This window comes from Uloborus diversus, chromosome 9, assembly GCF_026930045.1.
Source record: "Uloborus diversus isolate 005 chromosome 9, Udiv.v.3.1, whole genome shotgun sequence".
NCBI lineage: Eukaryota > Metazoa > Arthropoda > Arachnida > Araneae > Uloboridae > Uloborus > Uloborus diversus.
In genome coordinates, this window is record NC_072739.1 from 53,681,714 (window position 1) to 53,697,008 (window position 15,295).

At 34.7% G+C, this 15,295-nt stretch overlaps 1 protein-coding gene across 1 annotated transcript in view; it reads left to right on the forward strand.

The window, feature by feature from the left end:
- The first annotated feature begins 525 nt into the window (after positions 1-525).
- LOC129230217 (uncharacterized) overlaps positions 526-15,295 on the forward strand; it is a 59,794-nt gene continuing 45,024 nt past the window's right edge. The window contains exons 1-2 of the mRNA XM_054864618.1: positions 526-998; positions 1,644-2,130. Of these exons, the coding sequence (XP_054720593.1) occupies positions 736-998; positions 1,644-2,130 (750 nt within the window). The 5' untranslated portion in view covers positions 526-735. The remainder of the gene's footprint in view (positions 999-1,643; positions 2,131-15,295) is intronic.

Below are 15,295 nucleotides of genomic sequence, written 5' to 3' on the forward strand. Positions count from 1 at the left end.
TTATAAAAATATTTCCTCGGCATTTTTTCAGTGCTTCTAATAGTAGTCGCAACCTTTTGCTTACTGCTAAACATGATTGAATTTTATATTAAAACCATGGTTTAAAAAAATAATCACAATCTAAGTTTTTGAACGAGTTGAAATAACTAAGAATATATGATTTAAGGGTTTTTTTGTTATGTCAATGGAATTAGTCTTAAGGATCATTTAGGCGATTCATGGCAAAAAGTAAGTTGCAATACAATTATGCTTAACCCCTGCTATATTTTTGAAATATTTCAATGCTGCATTATTTGAAACACACCTCCTTCGCGCTTTGATAGATTTAGTCTTAGAAATTTTTTGGCTTTCCGCATGAGCACATTAATGGCACTCTATCCAAGACTAAAAATATATCTTTCTGATTGAATATACAAAATGCTTTTTAAGTCGGTAAATAGTTGCTTTGCCTTGTTTCTGATGTGGTAATTATTTTTTTATTCTTGATCAGTGACAAACATATTCAATATAAAACATAATTGGATTTTTAAAATAAGAGATGTGCTTTTACTAAAAAACATTTCAGATTTTTTTTAAAGTTATGCTACATTCATTTTTTTTTTTTTTTTTGGTCAGTATTCAGAAACCCCTGATTTGCTTGAAAAATTGTTTGAAGGTACCATTTGGGCTTTCTTTTAATAAATGTTTTAATTTTTAGTAAGTTTGACATTATTCCTTCTCTTTAGATTTGATATCATGACTTTGGAGGAATTGTCTTCTACCGATGTCGAGTGTGAATGGGCTGTTCGGAAGAAAGATGTTGAAAAATGCTATGCTGTGGTTCCTCTGCAAGACTTTTGCCATGTAGAGCAAACCACAGATATAGTTTATACCATATCCGATGAACAAAGGAGTCGCTTCCGTCGTTCTTTATTAAGTGCTTGTCCTGCTTCTGCTGCTGCTTTGCACGTGAGGGGTCGACGACATGCCAATGCGAGCTTTGATGTCCCAACTACAAGGTATTTATTTTTTGGTAGATTTATTTATATAATCCACACCCTTTTATTTTAAAGGTATTCATTAGTGTTTGATTTCAATGTTAGAAAATTAAAATGGAAACCAAATTTTTGATGAAAGGCTACAAGAAATTAAAGAAAAAAATATTGATATTCATTCAAAATGCAATAAACTGAATAAAAATAATAGTTGATGTAGCTTTTTTTTTTTTTTTGCATAAATCTTGATTTTTTACTTTAATTCAATTCTTTTTCAATCAAATACCTACCAACTTAAGCATGTTTGATGTTTTAAATGTTATTTAATTAACTGAAAGATAAATGAGGTATGAAAAAAGACATTATGACTTGCGCAAATTCAACTTAACTTTAAGAACTATAAATAAGGAATATTAAGGTATCAAATTAACTTTATGATATAATGTAATATAGAGACGAACTGAGTACTCGGTAACTACTTGGTACTCGGCCAATACCGAGTAGTTGCAAAAAATTCAATATTTCCTAGACAGAAATTAAAATTTATAAAAAAGCGCAAGCATATATTCTGAGTGTGTGATATGTTCATTTTTTTTTTTTTTGTTTATTGTTATTTTAGTCTCATTGTTATGCAATTCATTTGTCTTACTTCTTTTTTTTTATTTATAGCTTTCAAACTGAAGATGCCCTTATGAATAAGATTCTAGCAAGAGATTTGATTTGGGAGGAGCAGAAGCTCGAGGCGTTGCCAGAGGAGCTTAAATCCTACTATAAGGATAATGTCCAGGTGTCTAGCCCAAAAGCCTACAACTTAGCCAAGTCCGTTCAACAGCAAAGTTCAACGTGGTTGGCAGAACGGTCTCACCGTATTACAGGGAGTGTATGCTATGAACTTTACACGTACACAAAAAACAAAGCTCCGAATTGGGAGAAAAAAATCAAGACGATGTTAAGCCAAGAATTTCAAAATACAGCAATGGTGTATGGTACAGAAACTGAAACTGTTGCTAAAGAACAATATATGCTTAAATGTGGTATGACGATATATAACTTTGGCTTGTTGGTTGTTCCAGCCATTCCATGGCTGGTTTTCAGTCCCGATGGTATTGCTGTCGATGGGGACAGTGTAGTGCTGCTTGAAATAAAGTGCCCTATTGTAGGTAAAACGACACCCGCTGACGGATTTGTGCAAAACCTCCCTTACATTACGGTGAATGAACAGTCCGACTTGTGCTTAAAAAAAAAAACACAGGTATTACGGCCAAGTGCAACTTGGCATGCTATTAACCGGTGCAGACAAGTGTCATTTTGTTGTGTTTGCGTCTTATGACAATTCTTTCATTAAGATCATTGTGCCCTTTTGCAAAACGTTTGCAGAAAAGATGGTGAAAGCATTGTGTGTTGTTTACTTTAACTATATGCTACCGATTGCTGGTGAACTCGTATGAAGCTATGTAATCTATGTAGAATTGTATACTCAGCTTGTAAAATGGAATTGTATAGTGCTAAGATAAAAACTAATATGTGCTTAATGTGTAAAAAAACAACTGCTTAAAATAAATATTCTAAACATTTATTGTTAATAGTAAGCCATTTTTCATACATATTTCAAAGGTTACTAAAAATATTCATAGTAAAAACTTAACTTTTATTAAGTGGTGCGTATTCATAGATCTAAAGAAGTGGCTGCTTGAATAGAAAATTCATTCTGCAAAAATATCTATATCTGTACCTGGTTTATACAACTTGAATATTTCTTATTATCAAAAGAACTTCATGGGCTTAATGAGGTTTGCTGAATGTAAGAAACCTCGAGTTGAAATGTGTTGCTTAAGTATTTATTAAGCTTAAGTATATTTACCAATTCATTAGGTTCAATTCTGTTGTCCAATTATGGTGGTGTTTATCAATTAGATTTTCTAGAAATACTTAGTTTCATATTTTGGAAGAACACAACTACAAGATAGCCTAAACTTTTTTAAAATCTAAATACAGGCTTCCTGCCAAAATCATTTTATTCATACTTAGTCTCCCCCCCCCCCCCACAGTCTCTAAAACATTTCTCTTCTGGTGTTTTTCAATGTATTTAGAAACTCATTTTGTTTGCCGAAAAATATCTCAACAATTTGCTATTAAAAAATCACTCGGTCAAAATAGAATTGATATTTAATTTTTATCCAAAATGCTCAAACAGCATTTTTAAGCAGTTATTAAACTTTCCTCTTACTCTGCGACTTAACTACTATTTTAGTTCTTTCATTATTTAAGAACCACATAATTATTTCAACACAGCTACACTGGCCAAGAAAAATTCATTTGGGGGATTTTTTTTTCAAAATTCGCTCCAATTCCGTATCAGGAGCCATATTTTTAAGACAAACATTTTTAAATTCCATTTTCTAAAAAAAATTCTAATTTCATTTTACCAGGTTGCTCAATTTTCCTATGTACTAAATATACTCTGGTTTTCAAATAAGATGTTGTTTGTTTTATAAAAATAGTATTTTTCAATTTTTCTCGGGGGCAGACCACTCATCAAGTTTTTAGTTGGATTCTCTTAACCTGTTTAACTTCAGGCTAAACAAAACTGAATATAGATTTAATTTCCAACAGTTTCTACATTTACTCTAAATAATTTTTGAAATAAAAAAAAAGTCTTCAAAACAGCAGTTGAAAATTGCTCTGAAAAGTAAAAAATAATTTTGTTCTTTGAACACCATCAATACTAATTTTAAGCATGCGAAAAATGAATTCAGTGTAGTTCGTCTCTCTTGATTAAAATAATTTTACTTGGATAGAATGTAGCTGCATTGGTTGAACATTTTGTGGTTAATCCTCACAGAATTTACCTAACTACTCTTTGCTCTTTATAAATCACTTGCTTGTTCGATTGGAAAATCCATTGAGTTTTATTATTAAGTTATACAGTTAATTTAGTATTACACTGGTATTAAGAAGTAAAATCAATTCTTAACACACTGTAAAATTGTATTAAACTTATATTAACATTTTCATAACTTACTCCATTTGATACTGAATGCAAGCAATACAAGTTGTCTAATACATGTATATTGTGATTGAAGAGAAGACAATGAATATAAATCAGATATTTTTGAAAATTTATTAAAATAAGAGTACAAATGATGCTTGCAAATTATAATTGAATTATATAACTCATGCATTAGCTAAATAATCAAAAAGTCATTTTTAATTACTCAGAGCAAGTATCCCATGCATTTACTTCATCTTTTAGTATACAAACCAGTAAAATTATTCTTCATACTGCAAGAAGAGAACAACAACCTGCATGTAAGAATAACAACTGGTTTTAAGACACTCTATTGATGAATCATACTTCTCCTAAAAGTTTGCATCTGCTTCTCAACCATTGCAAATCTAAGTATCAAAATAAGTTAAAAAATAATACTAGATGACATTTACACTTTTGGAACTAAAATTTCACTTATTCTACTTCTCTTTTACAAATATTAGGATGCCTCTAAAAATTCACCAAAACAATGCTGATAAAAAAAACTTTCATAAAAATAGAATGATGCAATACTTTCACAAAAATAGGTAGCGAGAAAAAAAATCCTGGATTGGCCCCTGAATGTGTCAGGTGAAGAGCAGCATGCATGACAGAAGCACCTATTTAAAAACAAAAGACCAAAATTAATAAAATGTTAATGATTAGAAAAAATATAGATATTTAGCATACTGGATAATGAACAACCTGAAGTAAGAACTGTACATCAGTATTTGTCATCCTTTAACAAAGGTGCTCCAAGATTACAAATCGCTGCAACTACTGTAATAATTTCATCCATTAAAAATACCATATTCCAAGGTATTTTGCCAACTTGAAGTAGCTTAAACATCTTTATTCTTTGAATGACCCGTTCCACATGGATACGTGCGCTGGCAATGTCTCTTGTTAGTTGTGCTTCCTCTTTGCTGAATTGTTTTTTCTCTCTCAAAAATGGTGGTCTGATCACTTCAATCAAGTGATCCTTGCATGTTTCTTCAATTAAGAATCCTTTATCCACCATAATGGTATCTATGTATGGTTCCACTATTTCTACTACTTTACTTTGGGAGAAAATCATTGCATCAGATGCACGTCCACCATAACCCTTGCTAACGAAGGTAATGAGCCCATCAGGGGATGTGCAAATCATATACTTTATTGTTTGGTGACCTTTGTACCTGGAGTATGTCATTATTCTGCACTTCAAACACTTGGGTGTTTCAACGTGCATTTCAGTGCAGTCAATAACAACCCGGACATTCCTAAATTTTGAGAAACATTTAGGCATGTTTGCCACAACATCATCTTTTGATGGCCATACAATTACGGACTGTAACACAGCGCACAAGCCATGGACAGTTTCTTCAAATATTGTGCGGGCTGTTGTTGGCACACAACCGAATAAGATAGCTATGACAGAAAAGCTTAAGTTCAGCTTTATGCGCATCATTGCCAAAACGATTCGCTCTGAAATATCAAGATTTCTTCTCGGGAATTTTTGTAAAACTTCTCCTACATGCTCAGCAAGTTGGTTCAGTAGTTGCAGCGAATTCAGCCCTGTCAAACTATTGAACTGCTTTGATGTAAGTTTTGACACACGCATCAAAACTTTTGTCTCAATATCACCACTCGTGACTTGAGTATCTTGGTCCTGTGAACTTGGAAACAAGGTAAAACTGTCATTTGCAGCTTCATTTAATAATAGCAGAGCTTCTGCTGCTGTCGTCACTTTTTCAGTGATCTTTTCTGAAATTGGTCCACCATCAATACAAGTATGATCATTGTCAGTGATCATATCCACTATGGGAGCCTGATGGACTTCTTTCTTCCTGAAATATATAACATCAATAATATTTATTAACAATTATTGAATCAGCTGGAAATTATTAATAATATGTTATGCTTTGTGCCTCCCAACTAGGATTGTTAAAATGAACATTCTAACTAATAACGAACTTTACAATAGAAATGTTGCCAACATCACTCTGAATATTTACCAGTAGAAGCGAACAAATGAGTTTCATTTTATTAACTTCATTTTTAAATATGAATAAAGTCAATATAAAAAGTATGTCATAAGTAAATATTTTCATAGTGCATTCTTTGAGCAGTTTTTTCCAGCTCTCTATCATAATTGAAAAGATTGGATAAATATGCAATATACTAGTGATGCTATGAACATTTGACTTCAGCCAAACACCTAGCTTACTATACGACCTCGGCCGAATACTGAGCAAAAAAGGATTTTTTACCCCACACATTGAAAGTTTATACATTTTTCATGATCACTAAGGATATAAAACAAAGTACTCCAAGAATCAGACATGCATCCAGTAATACATTTGCTAAGTTCTTGGTTTGGAAGTTTTTGTATCGTAATTTAAAATAATGATTTTGATTATTAAAATATTCTCATGGCAGTTTTTGTTCATTGATTTCTCCCAAGTAGTTCTTAATTCAACAGAAAACAGTAACAATCTTCTCCTTACTTATTGTAAATATGGCTCTATTTTACTTTTATATGCATTGTTATCCCTATACCAAAAATTTGTTTCTAAAACCAAAGTAAAAAAAAATTCCAATCTAAATTTTGCAAATGATATAAAGGTTTGTCGTTATCAGTCTAAGATATTAGTAGTCACATCTGAGAGATTAGTTGAACTGTTTCTGCCTAAAGGTCAACAATGAGTGCTAACTTTTACTTTGTATTGATTTGATGAGTTTCTTTTAAAGCTCATACATAGAGTATAGTTTTACTTTATGAATGAAGCAATTGTAAATTAATTAAAAATTTCCTTGTCTTGAACAAGATTTAATTTTTACAACTACTAGGTATTGGCCGAGTACCTGATCAAAATTTAGCCAAGCTCCTAGTACTAGGTACGTCTCTACTAGGAATTGAAAAAAATTATCCCTTCACTTTAAAAGAAAAAATACATATGAGAGAATAGAAAAATGAGAGAACAAAGTATTGGTGCAAGTTTAATGATAAAAAGCACCAATATTTAAAATTAATACATCATTCATTGATATATCGAACAAGAGATGTTCTATATTTTAGCGTTAGAAGCTATTAAAAAAATATTACTGGTGGTCCTTCGGACCAGTGAACATGACTACACACTGGTCTGCTGAGGGCAGGACTGATACACGTTCAAATTAATGTTAAATATTTCACCTCTTTTTTTTTTCCATTTTACAAAAAAATAAGGGGTCCGACGCAGGGTTTGAAATAGAGGGTGGATTGGGAAAAATTAGCAAAAAATCAGAAAAATCCCCCCCAGTCCAAGAGGGGGATTTTCTGCCCTTAAATATTTGGATAAAATTTAGTTTATATCTGTAAACTTGTCCCAAAAATTGGTCCCTGCAGAGTCGAATACATATTAACGTTTACCTATTATACGTTTTTCTCATTTATACCCTCTTTTCGTGCAGTTCCTTCAAAAACGTATAAATGGTGCTTCATTGTATTATCCATCTGTTCACACAAATCAGGCATAAATGCCTAAATTTTCCAGTACCAGAATACCAATATTGAGTACCCTATCAATATTGAGTTATAATCAATTTAGAATTTAATATGAAAAAATATTTTTTTCTCAAAACAGTACCAGAACAACGTTCATAAATCAAATTTGTTTGCCCAAAACACGCACAAAAATGCAGCAGCAAAACTTCTTGAGTGCGTGTTCTTGGATTTTTGACATCCTACAGTATATAATGTTCAAACGCACATAATAAAAGTTAAACATTGAAAATGAAAACAACTGTTCAAAGATGCTCTGTGTAGCTAAACATTGAAGAAAAATGAATTGATAACAAGACTGCATAACAAGAGATGGAGATAATTTTAATTTCAAATTCTCCTCATCTTTATTTGTGAAAAATGCTTATTTTCCAAATACTTTTATCCATTTAATATATGATGTAAACATTAGATAGGCAATGAATTCAATTTATACTTTTCACACATACACTTCATACTTAACCTTTTGTGGAGCAATTTTCATGTTTATGCAGCTTACATTGCATTTATGTTATTTAATTTTATATACACACAACTATTAAAAAAATTATTCAATTTTCGAAAGAACCCGTGTTCCTTCAAAGCTTTTTAAAGACTAATGTCAGTTAAAAGATATCCTTACTGTACTATAGCATGGAATCTCAATGCACTAGCTTCAGCTTTTTTCTTTCTTTCAGCAACTTTCTCAATTGTGTCGGTGCATGATAATGGCAAACACATACTGGGAACTGCTGTCTGTTTCAGGCGGGGTATCTTGCGTTGAATACCTAAACATAAATATGTATTTATATTTCGATGTCTAACGTTCCGAAAACAGTTTGCCGATTCTTAAAGACATTGAGATAAAAGACAAATCAGAAACTTTAATTTAACATTGCCTCAAATAAATACCTGGTAAAAAATAGTCCGATGTCTGAAAGTGTTTGGAGCAAACAACCATTCTATTGGAGATGTTCTTTCCTATTTTAAGGACTTTCTTCCACTCCATGCGGCGTTTCAGCTCAGTCTCATTTTTCTCTGTGGGAAAACGATGAAAACTCAGCTCTGGGCTTCTACTTGCTTTCGAATTGCATTGAGGAACACAACAAAATGATCTGTCACTCTTCATTTTCGGGTTATTCATGTTGAAAAATTCAAAATTTGGATGAAAATAACTATTCAGCATGCACAACACGTTGGAATCTCCGTAGAATGTATCACAACACTAGCAGTTGGTAACAGGCAGATAGTAGTTGAGTGAAATTCCAGAAGAGGGCGTATTGGACCGTTGGAATTGCCAATAAAACCCAAATTGATATATGACAGGAAGGTAGACAGGTTACATAGCTGGTGTGACACTTATATGGAAAATATAGCACTCAATGGCAGGTTGGCTAGCAAGCTTTTTTTTTTTTAAGGACTGACAACTAATTACAGAATATAAGTTGCATATAACGAATTGAAAATTGAATGATAGTGAATCGGATAAGGATGGCTCTCATAGGTTTTGTGTAGATTTTAGAACAATTAACGCCATTACGAAGCCCGACGACTTCGCTATGAAAAACACTAAAGACCTTATTTTTCAAATCAGCAAAGCTAACATAATTTCTACGATTGACTGTGCATCAAAACGTTGGTTAATCGATTAATTTAACCAATAGCATATTTTTTTTTTACAAATCGGCTGACTGGCTTTTAGTTTTATGGAATGATAGTTGCTGTCACCGAAAATGCAGAAAAGGCAAGGTTATAAGACTTAACATTCAGTTTAAAATTGTCTGTTTTATTTTCGTTAATCCGATGTTTGGAGGTTCTGCAAAACATATGATTTCATACCCTTGTGACCCTCGTAGACCACTTTTCTAAATTTTGACTCTTGCCACAGTATTAAAAATGTCAGATCTCAGTTTTCATATTTAAAAAAGGATAAAGGCAGAACTATAAGTGCGCACACTTAAAGACTCTGTACTGACCGCAACACAAGTTGTAAAACCAGTTTGCTCTATGCGTTTTAAACGTTGTTTAAAAACAGTTTAGAAAAAATAAATATAAAGAGAGCGGTGGAAGTGTTTTTCAGCAATGTGACGGCTGATTTGGAAACAATCGCAAAGCTTGTTTCTTATGCCACCTATGACTACAATACCTTGGCTACTACCATAGATTTCATGAAAGAATTCAAACGTTGGTTTGACATACACAATAACACTAAGACCTATAGTCATTACAGTCGTCAAGATTCCTTGTTGGCCTTGTTTTCACACACAAATAAACGGTTAGACTGGTTGCTAATGGAATTCCTATATCAATTAACTTTAGTTAGCTGTGACTAATATATCAAAAGAGGGCGTGGCACCACCAACGCCCGCCAAGTCGCGAACCGTTCTCCCTAACCAAACGCTAGAGAAGCACAACTTATCACCCTTGTGCAAGTAGCATTGTTGCGAAATTTCACCGGCAGTTCAGAGCGTCCCTGATGTGCCATTCCTGGCTAGAAGCACTCCTTGGATTATAAAATGCTATAAAAAAAATAGGACGCGTCCCCTGCTCAATTGGAATAAGAGGAGCCTCTTCGCTTACCAGGGCAGCCCTGATATCGACTGAGGAGCACCCCACTGACCCCTCTTCGCTTGCGGACAGACTCTGGAATCGCGCGCCCAGGTTATGCCCCACAAGGAAAAACCATCATCAAAATCGGCACCAATGACACAAGAGTGAGTCTGGTTGGTTGGATCTGTTGAGTTTATAGGCGCAAGAGCCCTAATAGGCTAAACTGCGCCATGCGATTGACGATAAGTATAAACAGGGCCCAAAGAGGAAGTTTTACTGAGAGTAGAGGACATGAAACCTCAAGAATTTTGACGAGTTTTGCCGAAATAAACACAGTGAATTTTTCTGGTTTGTTGATACAAATTTAAAACTTCGCAAAGAAATAATGTTGATTCTCATTAAAACATATAATAAAACAAAAAAGAGACAAAAACACACACACACACAAGGACGCACGCTAAATAAGAGGAAATAAAGCCGATCTCTTGAAGGAAGGAGAACTTTTTTGGATGGAGGGTCCTGATAAATCCTGTGAGTCAGGACATGGTGAAACCTGCCAACACCTTGGATGAGCACAGCAAAAGTACACCTGCTGCATGGCAATCACAAGTAACCAACAGTTCTTGACGTCGTGTTCGTTTCCGGGACATTTTCCAGGCCAGAGTAGTCCACTGCTAAGGAGGGTTTAGTGGCGCCACCAATGCTTGCTAGGTGACGCCCCGGTGTAGGTACGAGGACAGCAACGAGAAAAACAACGTCAGCTAATCGTCATTTCTTTCCTCTGCTGGGTCTCAACCGTCGTTTTCTAAATACCTTATGTAAATATCTACAGTTCAAGCACAAAAATTTACGACCTTATCAACTATTCATTGCATTAAATAGTTATGACATAGTGAAATCCATTTTTCATAACTGAAAACTATCAAGTGATGATATTTAAAAAAAATTTCAGTAACCTCAGGCAAACGATGCTATGGACTCTCGCTCTTGTCTTCATGCAGTAGAGATGACACTGAAAACTGGCACCATTTATGCATCAGTCCACAGAAGCACCGGTAGCAGCCAACAAAGAAATGAAGCAAATTCAACCTCAATAATACAGTTGGTAAGTCCACTAACACAAAAAGAAAATCGCCCACTTCCTTCAAAAGTCAAGGGAATACTGAGGGAAGAAATTACCGGTAGGTTTTTCATTATATATACCAGCTACATCAGCTGAATAAATTGTTTACATGCGTATTGAAGGTAAATAATGCTTCATCTGATTACATTGAACAACTATTATAGTCTTTTAATGAAAAATTTCGAAAATCAGGTTTATCTCAAGAATTCTTGATATTTAAAATTCTTACGTAAGTAAGTTTAATAATATTGACATAAAAACCTTCAACGAGTCTAAAATACTTATTATAAACTTTTCCTTTAATTTTGATGAATTTTCAATTATTATACGTATAACATAAATGATATTAAACAAGAATATAATATCCAGTGACAAATAAAAATTTAATCTAAAAGCAGCATTAAAGTTAGTTAACCTCGGAAGTAGTACAAAAAATAATATCCGAAACAAGGCAATACTACTGCTCTTTCTCTGAATATTATTCTGATTCAAGTCAATGAACTATATTTAATGTTCAATGATATTAATGAAGAGCTGAGTAAACATTCACATTATCTAATTTAATATTGTCTTAACAGCCTTTACATTCCATAACATTTCAGTGAATAATTTTCAATCTCAATACGTGAATATTGCATTATATTTTCTCAAAAGATATATTTCATGATAATTATAATTCGTGTTGGAAGCTTTCTTATTATTGTCCCTTTCATATTTTAAATTCACCTGTCACCATGCGAAAAGCTACTTTAGCCCTGATACCTGATTACATGATATTAGTGAGGATAGCTTATGAAAAATTTAAACCTGTGTGGAGTGAATGATAACACTTTCTTTACTAAAGAGATCTGGCCTCCCTCGTAATCTGTGTCTGGGTAACCTCAAGTATCCAAGTGAAACTATTTTAAACCTTATTGATACTGAGGAGATAACATTTCCGGGCTTATTGGCCGTGGTCGTAGAAATTTCAACAGAAAAGAAGAGAATTTCAATTTACCAAAAACATGGCACCCTGCCCTTAGATCCGCTCGCCACAACAGTCTAAAACATACTGTGGTCCCATCCAATCAGAAACCGGCAACCACCACGGCTTATGAATCTCATCCAATCAGGTACCAGGATCACCCAGCGGCTTGAATCTCATCCAATCAGGAACCTTATTCCACTAGCGACTTGAGAACGCCTGCAGCGACCAACCGCCGGACGCAGCGAGAAGAAGCCAAATCCAGCGAACTGCTACCATTCGGTCGCCAGTTGGCGACGGGGAAAATAAGGCAAACCCAAGTTTTAACACGGGTGAAAAACGATTTCCAAGAGACCTGGCCGAGATGTGATAGTTATCAGCTGCGATGAAATTGTGAAGCTGTGACTCGCTTTTAGATTTTACAAGTTTCAATTTTAACCATTTATCAGTGTTTAGCAATTTAGAATGTTTGAATAAAATGTTTTATTTTTACACCGTTATTTTATATTCGGAGTGCTACAAACTGGTGACCCGGACAGAAGCTAATTGAGAAATATGATATAAATTTGGAATTTTTCTTAAAGAGGTACGTATGCGGTTGAGATTCTTTTTTGTTCGATTCTCTGTGATTGGTCAACCTGTTTGGTACAATTAGAGGAAATGCAGGAGTTTAGCAAATTTTGTTTTAAGTTCTGGTGCTGTTTGTTTTGTGTTGTTGTGGGATATTCCTCAGGCCCCAAAACCTTTTTCAATTGTATTTAGTTAAGATAGAGTTCGGTCGCACAAATTGGTTAACATGAGTGTTAAAGACAACAATAGTGTCGGCGTGACGACGCAAATATCACATTTAGCAGTGAAGATTCCACCAATATGGAAAACTGGAATTAAGTTGTGGTTTATTCAGGTCGAAAGTAATTTTGAACTCGCGAAAATCACGAATGACACAACTAAATATAACTACATTGTTGCGGCTTTTGATCCAGAAACTTTATCAGTCGTATCAGATATTTTGTTCGCACCGCCGGCAGCAGATAAATACGGTGCATTAAAATCTCGGTTAATAGCGGAGTATTCCGAGTCAGAGGGGGAACAGATTCGTCAATTGGTCTCAGGCCTGCAATTAGGAGATAACAAACCATCTTATTTGCTGCGAAAGATGCGAGAATTGGGGGGTGCAAATGTTACCAATAATTTTATAAAAAAACTTGTGGCTTCAAAAACTACCGTCGGAAATGCATGCTATTTTAGCAATTAGCTCAGAGACGTTGGACAAGTTGGCTGAAAGGGCAGATAGGATTGCAGAGGTGCGTGCTGCCTCATCGGACAGTGGTATTTTTGGTGTCGGGCAATCGACTGCAGCCACTTGTGTGGTACAGAGTGTCACCGTGGAGGAGGATTTTTGTAAGCTACGAAATGAGGTCACGGCTTTGAGAAAACAGATGGAAGGACTGACTAATGGGGGGGAAACGAGACCCTTCTACTGAAGGAGTTCCTTACAGGCGGCGTGTTCGGTCACGGGAGAATTATAACAGCGATGAGAATTATTGTTTTTACCACGCGCGATTTGGAAATAGGGCACGAAAATGCCAACTCCCCTGTTCTTATGCTGGTTGCAGGCAGGGAAACTTGCAGTAGCGGCTGCCGATCGAAGTATTTCGACGTCAGCCGCTCAGTCGCCTCGTTTGCATGTCTATGATAGAAAGTACAATTATAGGTTTCTTATTGATTCTGGTAGCGATGTATCCTGCTTGCCTCCTCCAAGTAATTGGAAAATCCGCAAACCTGATCCCCTCCAACTAGTAGCTGCTAATAATTCAAAAATTTACACTTACGGATCTAAAACAATTAACCTAGATTTGGGGCTGAAGAGAGTTTTCACTTGGAAATTTTTAATTGCTAACGTTCCTGTTCCTATTATAGGGGCCGATTTTTTGAGACATTTTGATCTTTTAATAGACTTCAAACGACGCAAACTCACTGATAATACCAGTCACTATACGCAAGCAGGTATAATTTACAAATCAGCTAACTATTTTTCAGTAAAACTTATTTCAAACGATTCAATGTATCACCGTATCCTAGCAGAATTTCCAGAACTCACGAAATTGGCCCCCGGGGCAAAGTTGGTTAAACATGATACGGTTCATTATATTGAAACTACCGGTCCGCCAATACATAGCAAACCTAGGAGACTTAATCCAGAATTACATGAGGCAGTGAAAAAGGAGTTTCAGCTTATGGTTAATCAAGGCATCTGCCGGTCATCAAAATCTCCTTGGTCATCACCCCTCTATGTTGTTTCAAAGGCTTTAGGGGGTATTCGGCCAGTTGGAGACTATAGGAGGTTAACACTAGAACCGCGGAAATTTCCGTATACCTAAAACTGCGGGCAGGGGTCAATTTGACCCAAAGCTTAAAATGGGTTCGTTGATGTTTAGAAAGAGGTAAAAAATATTTTTGATGAAGAAGAGTAATACTAAGGTTATACAATATAATAGGAAGATACAAAATTCTTTCCCATTAACTTTGATCATTTATTCATTTCACTTTGTAGTGCAAAATTTTTTAGCGCATGTTAAAAATATTAATATTTTAAAAAAATTCTGTGATTTTAGGAAGAAGGAAACATTCCGTGGTTTATTTTAATTGCATTGCTTGCTTATTTTTTATGAATAAATCTACAAAAAATTCTTAAATTAAAATGACAAAGCTCTTACCAGCAACATGGATACATTCTTCGTTCGTTACATGCAATTAACACAGCTCCTTTTTATGCACTTAGAGCACTTGCCACATATTGGGTTTTTACAGTCAAAACAGTTGTCAACAGTTTTATTATTGCATTTTGGGACATGACAACGCACTCTCTTTGGAACTACTGACATATTTTTTTCGGATCCGGGTGTCAGTGTGGCTAAATTCCGGCTTTGCAACATGCCCGGATACGTTCTTTTACGTTTTGTTGAAATGTATGTTGCTCTCAGTTCTTCGACGAGCTGCTGAAGAAACTCTTTCCTTGAAATGTTCTTTCCTGTGGCTTGTTTATACAAAATCCAAGAATTTATTCCCGCAAGGTCAAAGATATTGTAAAAGACGTGAACAGGCCATCTCCTAGACCCAGCTTTTACGGTGTACTTTCGAGCCATTTGGT